This window comes from Aedes albopictus, chromosome 3 (assembly GCF_035046485.1).
Source record: "Aedes albopictus strain Foshan chromosome 3, AalbF5, whole genome shotgun sequence".
Lineage (NCBI taxonomy): Eukaryota > Metazoa > Arthropoda > Insecta > Diptera > Culicidae > Aedes > Aedes albopictus.
The window spans coordinates 152344622-152358865 of NC_085138.1; the positions used below are offsets into that span (position 1 = coordinate 152344622).

A 14244-nucleotide genomic window follows, 5' to 3' on the forward strand; every position below is an offset into this window, starting at 1 on the left:
GGTGGTCCGCAACACACGCAATCCGGTTTACGACGAGGACTTCACATTCTACGGGCTGACCCTGACCGAACTGGCCGGCATGTCGCTGCACTTTGTCGTGTTGAGCTTCGATCGGTACAGCCGTGACGACGTCATTGGAGAGGTGGTATGTCCGCTCAGTGGAATCGACTTGCAGCAGATCGAGAACCAACAGGTGGCCCTGAGCCGAGAGATACAACCGCGAAGCCTGAAGATCCGTGCCCAAGGTCGCGGCGAGCTGTTGATCTCACTCTGCTGGCAACCGGCCGCGGCCCGATTGACGGTGGTACTGCTGAAGGCACGCAACCTACCCCGGATGGATGTGACCGGACTGGCCGATCCGTACGTCAAGATCTATTTGCTGTACAACGGGCAGCGGATCGCCAAGAAGAAGACCCACGTCAAGAAGCGAACGCTGAGCCCGGTGTTCAACGAGAGCTTCGCGTTCGACATCCCGTCGACGGAGGGAGCGGGCGCCACACTGGAGGGAGTTTCCCTGGAACTGATGCTGCTGGATTGGGATCGGGTTACGAAGAACGAAGTTATTGGACGTCTCGAGCTGGGTGGACCGCGGAGCACCGGATCGGCACTAAACCACTGGAAGGAGGTGTGCAATTCTCCCCGCAGGCAGATTGCAGACTGGCACAAGCTGAGGGAGTAGAGGCGGATGAGTGGGATTTCGGTTGAAGCTGTACAAATTCCCGGTGGGAAATGAATTGCGTTGGTATTATTTAGTTCGTCACTCAATTCTTCACTTTATTCCATGGGGATGAACTGATGTTGCTTCAGTGCTAAGTTACAAATACCGATATATGGAACATCTGACTGTTATCAAGCTGCTTGGCAAAAAAAAAGTTAGCTTTTATAGTTTGTTACTAACTGATAAGAAGGGTGATTACATGGAATAAATCATAGCGATATACGTATATCGGCGAAAAAAAGGAAAAGTTTTGCAAACAGGCTACCTATATAACTATTCCATTATGAAACTCAAACAAATGAATCCCTTGGGAATGTAATCACAGTGCAAAATTGCTATGATAAAAAGACAACACACCATCAAAGGTAGAGAAAATCTGCAGCTAAACAGCATATTCAATGAAGTGGAGGTAATTACTTCAATAATATAAAAGATGATCACATTTGCGAATGATGCCATCGGAAGGATGAAGAATACATAAACGGTGGTTTAAGGATATATGAACCGGCTCTAATAGCTCGAATCGGCAGAGTGACAGTGACAGACAGAACATTTCAACCAAAAACGAATAATACTGAGAGACATTCGATAATGCATAGATGTGTGTAATATATAGTTAATAAAACAGAGAAACAGACAAAAAATGCTACATAGACACAAAAGTTTACCGATTCAAAGTCGAACACAAAGCAGCACTTGATTAGTAAAACGCGCGAAACGCAGCACCACAAATCAAGCTTACAAGTATAGTAGACCAGAGAGATGATTTACACAAGTAGAGGACTGGAGCATATGTAGATGACAGACGAATGCGCAGATAAATTATAAAAAAAATCCTTATACCCTTCAGTAAGAGAACCGGTACAGCTGAATCGGAACAGTTTGCAAGAATGAATGGAATCGAAAAGTTTGAGTGGAACGAGTTTTGTAATTATTGGATTTATTGTTGTTTATATTGTTTAAGGTCATTTCAGTTAATCAGACAAATTACCTTACTAAAATGGCTATCCCCATGCATGGAATGGCAGAATTCAGAGTACCTAGAGGTACTTCGCAGTATTTAAATCAAATGTACCCAAGTTTCTTAGAGTATCGCTCACAGAGTTCTGAGAGAATCGCTTCCAGGTTTCTGAAGCAATTCTTCCGAGGATTTTGAGAGAACTCTCCACAATATTCTGAGAGGATCCGTCGCAGGATTTGTTAACGAATCTCTCCCAATATTCCGAGAGCATCACTTCCATGATTCTGAAAGAATCTCTCTCCACTGATTATGAGAAAATCTCTTTTAGGATTTTCATAAAATCTTTCTAAGGATTTTGTGAGAATCTCCCTCAGAATACTAAGAAACACTTTTTCCCAAATTTTCAGATAGTCTCTACTAGAGTTTTTAAATAATTTCTCCCAGGATTCTGAGAGAATTCTCCCCAGTATTTTGAGAGGATCGCTCACAGGATTTTCTATATTCTGAGAATGTCACTCCCAGAACTATGAGAGAATCTTTTCTGTGATTTACAGATAATCTTCTCATGGATTTTGTGAGAATATCATTCAGAATTCTTGAAGAATTTCTTCAAGGATTCTGGGGGAAACTCTCCCAGAATTTTGAGAGAATCTCTCCCAGAAATCTGAGAGAATCCCCTTCTGGATTTTGAAAGGATTCCTCTCATGATTTGAAAAGAATTTCTCCCAGGATTCTGAGAACATTATTCCCTGGATTATGAAGATTTTGAGAGCATCCCTCAGGATTCAGAGGATCTCTCAGAAGAATAAAAAAAAATCACCCAGAATTCTAAGATCCGGATAGAATCCCTCTCAGGATTCTGAGAAAATCTAGCATTTTCAAAAAACCTTTTAAGAATTTTGTGGGAATTTTACCCAGTATTCTGAAAGAATTTCTCCAAGGATTCTGTGCGAAACTCTTCCAAGATTTTGAGGGAATCTCTTCCAGGATTCTGAGAACATTATTCCCTGGATTCTGAGAAAATCTCTTCTTGGATTCTCAGAGAATCTTTTTAAGGATTTTGAGGGTATCCATCCTGAATTCTAAAATATTCACTCCCAGAATTTTCAGTTTTCTTCATATGAATTAGAAAGAACGCTGCAAGGCATCTAATGGAATCAACTTCAGGATTCCGAGAGGATCTCTCAGAAGAATTAGGATCTCCCAGTATTCTAAGATCCTGATAGAATCCTCTTTCAAGATTCTGAGAAAATCTTTTCTAGAAATTATCAGAAAATGTTTCAAGGATTTTGTTAAAATTTCAACCTGCATTTTGAAGCTTTTGGGAGAATCTTCCCAGAGTTCTAAGAACACTATTACCTGGATTCTGAGAGAATCTCTTCCAGAATTCTTAGAGAATCTCTTTAAGGATTATGAGAGTATCCTTCCCGAATTCTTAGAAAATCACTCCCAGGATTCTTAGAGAATTATTCACAGGAATTAGAAAGAACGCTACAAGGAATGTGGGAATCAACCTCAGGATTCGACGTGGATCTCTCAGATGAATTGAAAATAATATCTACCAGTATTCTAAGATCCCGTTAGAATCTCTCTCAGGATTCTGAGAAAATCTCATCTAGAGTTTTCAGAAAATCTTTCAAGCATTTTTTGAGAATTTCACCCAGCATTCTGAAAGAATTTCTGCAAGGGTTCTGGGGGAAACTCTCCCAAGATTTTGAGAGAATCCCTCCCAGAATTCTGGGAGAATTCCCCTCAGGATTTTGAAGGGATTCCTCACATTATTTGAAAAGAATCTCTCAGGATTCTGAGCACACTATTCCATGGACTCTGAGAGAATCTCTTCCAATATTTTCAGAAAATCTCTTTTATGATTTTGAGAGCATCCCTTCCGAGAGAATAACTTTTAGAGTTCTTAAATAATTCGTCACAGGAATGAGATAGAACGCAGCAAGGAATCTGTGGGAACCAACCTCAGGATTCAGGGAGGATATCTCAGAAGAATTAAACAGAATGTCTCCCAGTATTCTAAGATGCTGATAGAATATCTCTGAGGATTCTGAAAAAAAAAAAATCTTTTCTAGCATTTTCAGAAAATCTTTTAAGATTTTTTTTGAGAATTTCATTCCGCATTCTGAAAGAATTTCTTCAAGGATTCTGGGGGACACTTCCAAGATTTCAAAACAAATCTCCCAGGATTCTGAGTACACTATTCCCTGGATTCTGAGAGAATCACTCCCAGAATTCTTAATGATCTAAAAAGAATATCTCTCTCAGGATACTGAGGAAATCTCTTCTAGCACTTCAGAAAATGTTTAAAGAATTTTGTGAGAATTTCACTCAGCATTCTGAAAAAAAATCTCTAAGGATTCTGAGGGAAACTCTCACAAGATTTTGAGAGAATCTCTCCCAGAATTCTGAGAGAATTCCCCTCAGGATTTTGAAAGAATTCCTCACATGATTTGAAAAGAATCGCTTCCCAAGCAACACACATGTTATAATAGAGTTACGACAGCGCAAATTTTGGTTGTATAGAAGTTCATTTTACGTAATTCTAACATTGTGTTGAAATAACGTAAAATAAACCTCTATACAACCAAAACTTGCGCTGTCGTAACTTTTATATAACAAGTGTGTTACTTGGGTTGTAGGATTCTTAGAACACTATTCCCTGATTTTTTAAGGAATCTCTTCCAGGATTCTCAGAGAGTATCCCTTTTAGGATTCTGAGAGTATCCCTCCTGAATTCTATGAGAATCACTCCCAGGATTCTTGAAGTTTTCTTTATATGAATCCTGATAGAATTTCTCAAAAGGTTCTGAGAAAATCTTTTCTAGCATTTTCAGAAAATGTTTTAAGGGTTTTGTGAGAATTTCACCCAGCATTCCAACTAGTTCTCCAAGGATTCTGGGGGAAACTCTCCTTAGATTTTGAGAGAATTTTTCCCATGATTCTACGAACACTATTCCCTGGATTCTGAGAGAATCTCTTCCAGGATTCTCAGAGAATCTCTTTTAGGATTTCGAGAGCATTCCTCCCAAATTCTATGAGAATCACTCCCAGAATTCTGGAAGAATTCTTCACAAGAATCAGAAAGAACGCTGCAAGGAATGTGAGAATCAACCTCAGGATTCAGAGGGGATCTCTCAGAAGAATTAAAAAGCATATCTTCCAGTATTCTAATATTCTGATAGAATCACTCTCAGGATTTTGAGAAAATTTCTTCTAGCATTTTCAGAAAATGTTTTGATAATTTTGTGAGAATTCATCCACCATTCTGAAAGAACTTCTCCAAGGACTCTATGGGAAACTCTCCCAAGTTTTTGAGAGAATATCTCCCAGGATTCTGTGAACACTATTCCCTGGATTCTGAGAGAATCTTCTCCAGAAACCTAGAAGAATCTCTTTTAAGATTTTAAGAGTATCCCTTCCGAGTTCTAATAAAATCACTCCCAGGATTCTAAAAGAATCCTTCACAGGATTTAAATCGAACGCTACAAGGAATCTGAGGGAATTATCCTCAGGATTCAGAGAGGATCTCTCAGAAGAATTAAAAAGAATTTATCCCGGTATTCTATGATCTCAATAGAATCTCACTCAGAATTCTGAGAAAATATTTTCTGACATTTTCAGAAAATCTTCAAAATTTTTTTTTGAGAAATTCACCCAGCTTTCTGAATGATTTTTTCCAAGGATTCTGGGCGTTTCAAGATTTTGAGAGAATCTCTCCCAGGATTCTGAAAACACTACTCCCTGGATTTTGGGAGAATTTCTTCCAGGATTCTCAGAGAATCTCTTTTAGGATTTTGAGAGTACCCCTCCTGAATTCTGAGAAAGCCACTCCCAGGATTCCTTAAAGAATCCTTCACAGGAATTAGAAAGAACGCTGCATGGAATCTGAGGGAATCAACCTCAGGATTCAGAGAGGATCTCTCAGAGGAACTAAAAAGAATATCTCCCAGTATTCCAAGATCCCGAAAGAATCTCTCTCAGGATTCTTAGGAAATCTTTTCTAGCATTTTCAGAAAATATTTTAAGAATTTTGTGAGAATTTCATCCAGCATTCTGAAATAATTACTCCAAGGATTCTGGGGGAAACTTTCCCAAGATTTTGAGAGAATCTCTCAGAATTGTGAAAGAATTTCCCTCAGAATTTTGAAAGGATTCTTCACATGATTTAAAAAGAATCTCTCCCAACCTTCTGAGAACACTATTCCCTGAATTTTGAGAGAATCTCTTCCAGGATTCTCAGAGAATCTATTTTAAATTTTCTAGAGCATTCTTCCTAGGATTCTGAGAGAATTTTCAGAAAATCTTTACAGGATTTTGTTAAAATTTCACCCAGCATTCTGAAAGAATTTCTTCAAGGATTCTGGGGGAAACCTTCCCAAGATTTTAAGAGAATCTCTCCCAAGATTCTGAGTACACTATTTCCTGGATTCTGAGAGAATCACCCCCAGAATTCTTAAAGAATCCTTCACAAGAAGTAGAAAGAGCGCTGCAAGGAATTTGAGGGAATCAACCTCAGGATTCAGAGAGGATCTTTCAGAAGAACTGAAAAGAATATCTCCCAGTATTCCATGATTCTGATAGAATCTCTCTCAGAATTCTGAGAAAATCTTTTCTAGAATTTTCAGAAAATCTTTTGATTTTTTTTTCAGAATTTCACCAAGAATTCTGGAAGAATTTCTCCAAGGGTTCTAGAAGAACTCTCCCAAGATTTTGAGAATATCTCTCTCAGAATTCTGAGAGAATTTCCCTCAGGATTTTGAAAGGAATCTTCACATGATTTGAAAAGAATCTCTGCCAGGCTACTGAGAACACTATTCCCTGAATTTTGAAAGAATCTCTTCCAGAATTCTCAGAGAATCTATTTTAAATTTTTGAGAGCATTCTTCCTAGGATTCTGAGAGAATTTTTCTGATTTTTTTTTAAGGATTTTGTGAAAATTTCACCCAGCATTCTGGAAGAATTTCTCCAAGGATTCTGGGGGAAACTCTCCAAAGACTTTGAGAGAATTTCTTCCAGAATACTTAGAATACTATTCCCTGGATTCTGAGTGAGCCTCTTCCAGGATTATCAGAGAATCTCTTTTGGGATTTTGAGAGTATCGCTCCCAAATTCTTAAAGAATTCTTCACAGAAATTAGAAATAACGCTGCAAAGTATATGAAAGAACCAACCACAGAATTCAGAGAGTATCTCTCAGAAAAATGAAAAGGAATAGCTCTTAGTATTCTAAGATCCCGAAAGAATCTCTTCCAGGATTCTTAGGAAATCTTTTCCAGCATTTTCAGAAAATATTTTAAAAATTTTGTGAGAATTTCACCCAGCATTCTGAAAGAATTACTCCAAGGATTCTGCGGGAAATTCTTCCAAACTTTTCTGAGAATACTTTTACTTGGATTCTGAGAGAACCTCTTCCTGGATTCTCTGAGAAGCTCTTTTAGGATTTTGAGAGTATCCCTCCTAATTTCTAAGAAAATCACTCCCAGATTTTTTAAAGAATTCTTCACAGAAATTAGAAATACCGCTGCAAGGAATCTAAGGGAATCAACCTCAGGATTCAGAGACGATCTCTCAGAAGAATTAAAAAGAATATCTCCCAGTATTCTGAGATCCCGAAAGAATCTCTCTCAGGATTCTGAGAAAATCCTTTCAAGCATTTTCAGAAAATCCTTTAAGAATTTTGTGAGAATTTCACACAGCATTCTGAAAGAATTTCTCCAAGGATTCTGGAGGAAACTCTTCCAAGATTTTGAGAGAATCTCCCTCAGGATTTTGAAAGGATTCTTCACATGATTTGAAAAAAATCTCTCTCAGGCTTCTGAGAATACTATTCCCTGAATTTTGAGAGAATCTCTTCCAGGATTCTCAGAGAATCTATATTAAATTTTTGAGAGCATCCTTCCTAGGATTCTGAGAGAATTTTCAGAAAATCTTTTAAGGATTTTGTGAAAATTTCACCCAGCATTCTGGAAGAATTTCTCCAAGGATTCTGGGGGAAACTCTCCAAAGACTTTGAGAGAATTTCTCCCAGGATTCTGAGAATACTATTCCCCAGATTCTGAGTGAACCTCTTCCAGGATTCTCAGCGAATCTCTTTTGGGATTTTGAGAATATATCTCCCAAATTCTTAAAGAATTCTTCACAGAAATTAGAAATAACGCTGCAAAGTATATTTAAGTACCTCAGAATTCAGAGAGGATGTCTCTGAAGAATTAAAAAAAATTCTCTTAGTATTCTAAGATCCCGAAAGAATCTTTCTCATGATTCTTAGGAAATCTTTTCTAGCATTTTCAGAAAATATTTTAAGAATTTTGTAAGAATTTCACCCAGCATTCTAAACGAATTACTCCAAGGATTCTGTGGGAAACTCTCCCAAGATTTTGAGAGAATCTCTCCCAGGATTCTGAGAGAATTCTCCTCAGGATTTGGAAAGGATTCTTCACATGATTTGAAAAGAATCTCTCTCAGGATTCTGAGAACACTATTCCCTGAATTTTGAGCGAATCTTTTCCAGGATTTTCAGAGAATCTCCTTTAAAATATTGAGAGCATCCCTCCTAGGATTCTGAGAGAATTTTCAGAAAATCTTTTAAGCATTTTGTGAAATTTTCATCCAGCATTCTGAAAGAATTTTTCCAAGGATTCTGGGGAAAACTCTCCAAAGACATTGAGAAAATCTCTCCCAGGATTCTGAGTGAACCTCTTTCAGGATTCTCAGAGAATTTCTTTAAGGAAATTAAGAGTATCCCTCCCGAATTCTAATAGAATCACTCCCAGAATTCTTAAAAAAAAATCTTCATTGTAATTAGAAAGAACCCTGCAAGGAATCTGAGGGAATCAACCTCAGGATTCAGAGAGGATCTCTCAGAAAAATTAAAAAGAATATCTCCCAGTATTTTGAGATCCCGATAAAATCTCTCTCAGGATTCTGAGAAAGTCTTATGTAGAACTTTCAGATAATGTTTTAAGGATTTTGTGAGTATTTTATCCAGCATTCTGAAATAATTTCTCCAAGGATTCTGCGGGAAACTCTTACAAAATTTTGAGGGGATCTCACGCAGGATTCTGAGAACACTATTGCCTGGATTCTAAGTGAATCTTTTCCAGAATTCTGAGAATACTATTCCCTGGATTCTGAGAAAATCTCTTCCAGGATGCTTGAAGAATCTCTTTTAGGATTTTGAGAGTACCCCTCCCGAAGTTTAAGAGAATCACTCCCAGAATTTTTGAAGAATTCTTCACAGGAATTAGAAAGAACGCTGCAAGGAATCTAAGGGAATCAACCTCAGGATTCAGAGAGGATATCTCAGAAGAACTAAGAAGAATATCTCCCAGTATTCCAAGATCCTGATACAATCTGTCTCAGAATTCTGAGAAAATCTTTTCTAGCATTTTCAGAAAATCTTTTGATTTTTTTTTTGAGAATTTCACCCAGAATTCTGGAAGAATTTCTCCAAGGGTTCTGGAGGACACTCACCCAAGATTTTGAGAGAATCTCTCCCAGAATTCTGAGATAATTCCCCTCAGGACTTTGAGAGAATCTGTCCCAAGATTCTGAGAACACTATTTCCTGGATTCTGAGAGAATCACTCCCAGAATTTTTAAAGAATCCTTCACAGGAAGTAGAAAGAGCGCTGCAAGGAATCTGAGGGAATCAACCTCAGGATTCAGAGAGGATCTATCAGAAGAACTAAAAAGAATATCTCCTAGCATTCCAAGATCCCGAAATAATCTCTCTCAGGACTCTTAGGAAATCTAGCATTTTCAGAAAACATTTTAAGAATTTTGTAAGAATTTCACCCAGCATTCTGAAAGAATTACTCCAAGGATTCTGGGGGAACTCTCCCAAGATTTTGAGAGAATCTTTCCCAGAATTCTGAGAGTATTCCCCTCAGGATTTTGAAAGGATTCTTCACATGATTTGAAAAGAATCTCTCCTAGGCTTCTGAGAACACTATTCCCTGAATTTTGAGAGAATCTCTTCCAGGTTTCTCAGAGAATCTATTTTAAATTTTTGAGATCATTCTCCCTAGGATTCTGGGAGAATTTTCAGAAAATCTTTTAAGGATTTTGTGAAAGTTTCACCCAGCAATCCAAAGACTTTGAGAGAATTTCTCCCAGGATTCTGAGAATACCATTCCCTGGATTCTGAGTGAACCTCTTCCAGGATTCTCAGAGAATCTTTTTTAGGATTTTGAGAGTATCCCTCCCGAGTTCTAAGAAAATCACTCCCAGAATTCTTAAAGAATTCTTCACAGAAATTAGAAATGACGCTGCAAGGTATATGAGAGAATAAACTCAGGATTCAGAGAGGATCTCTCAGAAGAACTAAAAAGAATATCTCTCACTATTCGAAGATTTCGAAAGAATCTCTCTCTGGATTCTGAGGAAATCTTTTCTAGCATTACCAGAAAATATTTTAAGAATTCTGTGAGAATTTCACCCAGCATTCTGGCAGAATTACTCCAAGGTTTCTGGGGAAACTCTCCCAAGATTTTGAGAGAATCTTTCCCAGGATTCTGTGAACACTATTCCCTGGATTCTAAGAGAATCTCTTCCAGGATTCTCAGTTAATCTCTTTAAGGATATTAAGAGTATCCCTCCCGGATTCTAAGAGAAATCTCTTCTAGAATTTTCAGAAAATCTCTTTTTAAGGTTTTGTGAGAATCTCTCTCAGGATACTAAGAGAAACTTTCTCTTGTTTTGTAGACCTTTTCCTAAGTGATGATATAAGAAGCTTACCTTATTTTTCGATTGCGTTATGGAACGACTGGATGTACATTCTACATAGAATAGGATTATTTCAAATTTCGGTTTATGGAACAAATGTGAGAACGAACTGAATATGATCGTTTAATGAAGGAACGCGATAGTTGTGAGAGAATTTTTCGAAACGAATGACATCAACCAAAAAAACATCTCATACACCTATACTCAAAAGATTTAAAATGCAGAAAGAATATAATATACATGGAAGAAACTTGAAGAACCTAATATTTCAGCATAGCTATACGGTAGACCACAAAGCAACGAGAGTCTATCGATAAGAAACAGATAAATAAAATGAATAACGAAACACACAGATTTTTGCATGTACAGGGGATAGACAAAATGATCGGGACAGGCAAAATTTTCACTTCCAAAAAAATGTTCAACTAGCTGTAACTTTTCGAAAAGTGCATCGAATATTCTCAAATTTTTACTGTAAGTTCTTCAACTAGCTATGTATCAGTGGACAAAATTTGGAAAAAATCGGACTATTCTTCACGAATTTATAAAGATTTTTGAAAAAGATAAAACTATCCGATAGCCAACTTTGAGCTGTTATATCTCCGGATTCAATGAACCGATTGCAATGAAATTTTGACCATTCATGACTTATATAATGAACTCTGGAAAACATTTGACTTAACTTGAAATTTTTAACAAGCGAAAAAGATATAGCGATTTTATTTTTTCACAATTTTTTAGTATTTTGGTCTATTTTTCATATGCATCCCATTACTTTTTTAATTTATTGGTGGCTATGTTGTTACTTTCCTTCAAAACGCATTTATATACAAGTCAATTAGAGGGAAACTAAATGAACTATAATTTGCATCTTGAATTTTGAAACGATGTTGATGTTTTGGATAATTTGGTGGTTTATTAGAAAAATAATGTAATCGTTATAATTTTATTCCGTGTTAAGAATATTAAGTTAAGTCAATGGTTTTTCATAGCTCATTATATAAGTCATTAATGGTCAAAATTTCATTACATTCAGTTAATTGAATCCGGAGATATAACAGCTCAAAGTTGACTATCGAATAATTTTACCATTTTCAAAAATCTTTATAACTTCGTGTAGAATTGTCCGATCTTTTCCAAATTTTGTCCACTGATACACAACTAGTTGAAGAACTTACAGTTAAAATTTAAGAATATTTGATGCACTTTTCGAAAAGTTACAACTAATTGAACATTTTTTGAAAAGTGAAAATTTTGCCTGTCCCGATCATTTTGTCTATCCCCTGTACGTACTCCTCCGTAGAGAACATGTAACTTTTTAAGCATCTATACATAGAGAATACTGATGATAAACCAAACAGAAACAAAAAAAAAACAAAACAAACAGCTAAAAGTGGTAGTTGTATAAGCTTCATTTACCAATCGCAGAGTCCGGTTTCTCCTTCGTTTCGATCGGCTTGTACCACAAAAGAAAATTGACTCAACACAAACAAAAAGTCACCCAAAGAAACTATTAGATTCAATTAGGCAAAATTTACGAGAAATCTATTATCCTCCCACACACACACACACACACTTGTTAAGCCTTGTTGTCTTGTCTGTAGAGATCGTCTCTGTACTGATAGCTTACACTGGGAAATTATTTTCGAACGTTGAAACACAAAAAGATCCTAAAAAAACACACACACAAACCTGATTGGAAATGACGTCAAGTGAAGAAAAACCCGCCAGTTAATTTTCTATAATAGATTTATTTACAGCATAAAAGAAGAAAAAAAAAAGCGTAGTGTGAATGTATATAAACGACATAAACAAGGAAACATTATTCTCTCTATTTTATGTTATATGAATTACACTCATATATAAAGGAAGTAATTATCAATAAAAAGTGACAAAACCCACAGCCCGAGATCACTGTTCTTCATCCGATTCCCCCTTATGGTCCTTAAAAGCATCCGCATTCCGTAGCAGTTTGTTCAACCGCTTCCCAATCAGTTTCGGGTATTGGTTATGCTTAATAAGAAACTCTTTAGACTGATGTGTCACAGCGCCCTTCTCCAGCTGAAACTGACACAAGGCGTGCAGCGGTTGAAGCAACTGCCGTCGGTACGAGTCGTCCCGTTCCAAAATACTCAGGGCTTCGATGGCAGTTTCCAGCGTGCTAAGGCATCCGTCGGTGGGCTGCGTCCGAATGACGTAGCTACTGTTGCCGGAGCTGATGAGTTTGACCTGGCGCATACCGTGCAGGATGGTCGAACTGGTGTAGATGGCCTTCGCCTGGGGCCACGTTCCGTCGATGAGAATCAGATTGAAGGGGCCCTCGGAGAGGTCCAGCTGCTCCATGGGAATCGATGTGGCACTTGGGTACAGTAGGATTGAGTTCTTGGCCGAGAGGATGTCTTCCAGTTCCGAGTCAAATTTGGGGAATTTTTTGCCTAGAAAGAAAAAACAAAGTTTTCAATTTTGGTTTACTCTTCACTTGTATTTATATTTTTGTTATTTTGCAGGTCCTCTACATAACAAAAGGTCATACTTTAGCTTTTACTCTTACTTTTTTTATGACCTTGTTCATAAAAATATTTTCTCTGAAGACACTAAGTGTGGATCTCGACAACTCGACGACCTAGAGGTTGTTTCCGTGTATTTTCAGTCCTGCCCCAGTTTGCGGTGCTAACGGCCACGCTACCAACTGGACTCTGGTTTTATAAATTTTATATGACTTTGTTATAAAGTAATATGGTATGGTGGATAATGCTATTATAAAGCTAGAAGAAGTTGACATTTTAACATAAGAAGAGACGTGTCGCGGAAGAATTCAAAGCTTTGACTAAATAAATTAACCGTTAAGTTAGTGAGTCGATTTAAATAAAGTTAATTCCGTAGTATGTTGTTTAATAAATAAAACAGTTTATTTGTACTATTGAAAATGCTTGGTAAGCCAAAGCAAAATCAAGAAATTGACAAGTGTATTTGTGAATTTCAAATAACTCAACGTACATATGTACAGATGGGTAAATTATTGGTTGAATTGGGAAAAATCCACAGCTCAGGTGAGATTTGAACTCACGACCCTTATTTCCCTTACCCTTACCCTTAGTTCAAATCCCACCTGAGCTGTGGATTTTTTTCCCAATTCAACCAATTATTCACCCATCTGTACATATGTACGTTGAGTTTTTTGAAATTCATAATTGACCACACGGATTGGTATTACCGAAAATTTGCGCTTTGAGTGAGTCGAAGTGAATTTGCGTTAAACTAAACCGACTCCAAGTGGCAACCAGGACAAATTGTGGCTTATATGTATTCCCAAACTATCGAAAGCTATTGCTTTTTCTTTATCTTTAAACTTTATCTAGAAAAGCTTCCATAGGTTTCCTTAGACCAAGCCCACGCATGGGCTCCATCAAGCGTTTTAACGTTAAGTAGATCCGCGAACAAAGACGCGAACCGCACCGGTCGCTGCTAAGGGGGCATCCATTAAGTACGTCACGCTTAAAAGGGCCATCCATAAACCACGTGGTCATGTTAGGAGGACGTTCGGTCAAAGACCACGGTCCATACAATTTTTTTTTGTATGAACGAAGGAGGGGTGGTTCGGAATCTCCCAATAAATGACCACGTAGTTAATGGACAGCCCCAAAGGGATGGTTTGAGAAAGTGTGACAAGCAATGTATTAGATATAGGAAAAACCCGTGCGAAGGGGGGAGGGGAGGTTGAAAATTCTAAATTTTAGCGTGACGTACTTAATGGGTGCTCCCTAAGAAGGGCTCGAAAACGAAAAGTTTACGTACGGTTCGTTACGGGGCTTAGAATTTAGAGACAAGCAA

At 37.6% G+C, this 14244-nt stretch overlaps 2 protein-coding genes across 3 annotated transcripts in view; one reads left to right on the forward strand and one right to left on the reverse strand.

Moving 5' to 3' along the window:
• LOC109431926 (synaptotagmin-4) overlaps positions 1-12316 on the forward strand; it is a 77220-nt gene extending 64904 nt beyond the window's left edge. For both annotated transcript variants that reach the window (XM_029871996.2, XM_029871997.2), the window contains exon 3: positions 1-12316. In XM_029871996.2, coding sequence (XP_029727856.1) covers positions 1-679 — 679 coding nt within the window. In that variant the 3' untranslated portion in view covers positions 680-12316.
• The window catches only part of LOC109404422 (tRNA-uridine aminocarboxypropyltransferase 2), an 18099-nt gene continuing 15999 nt past the window's right edge, over positions 12145-14244 (reverse strand). The window contains exon 3 of the mRNA XM_019677297.3: positions 12145-12848. Coding sequence (XP_019532842.2) covers positions 12325-12848 — 524 coding nt within the window. The 3' untranslated portion in view covers positions 12145-12324. The remainder of the gene's footprint in view (positions 12849-14244) is intronic.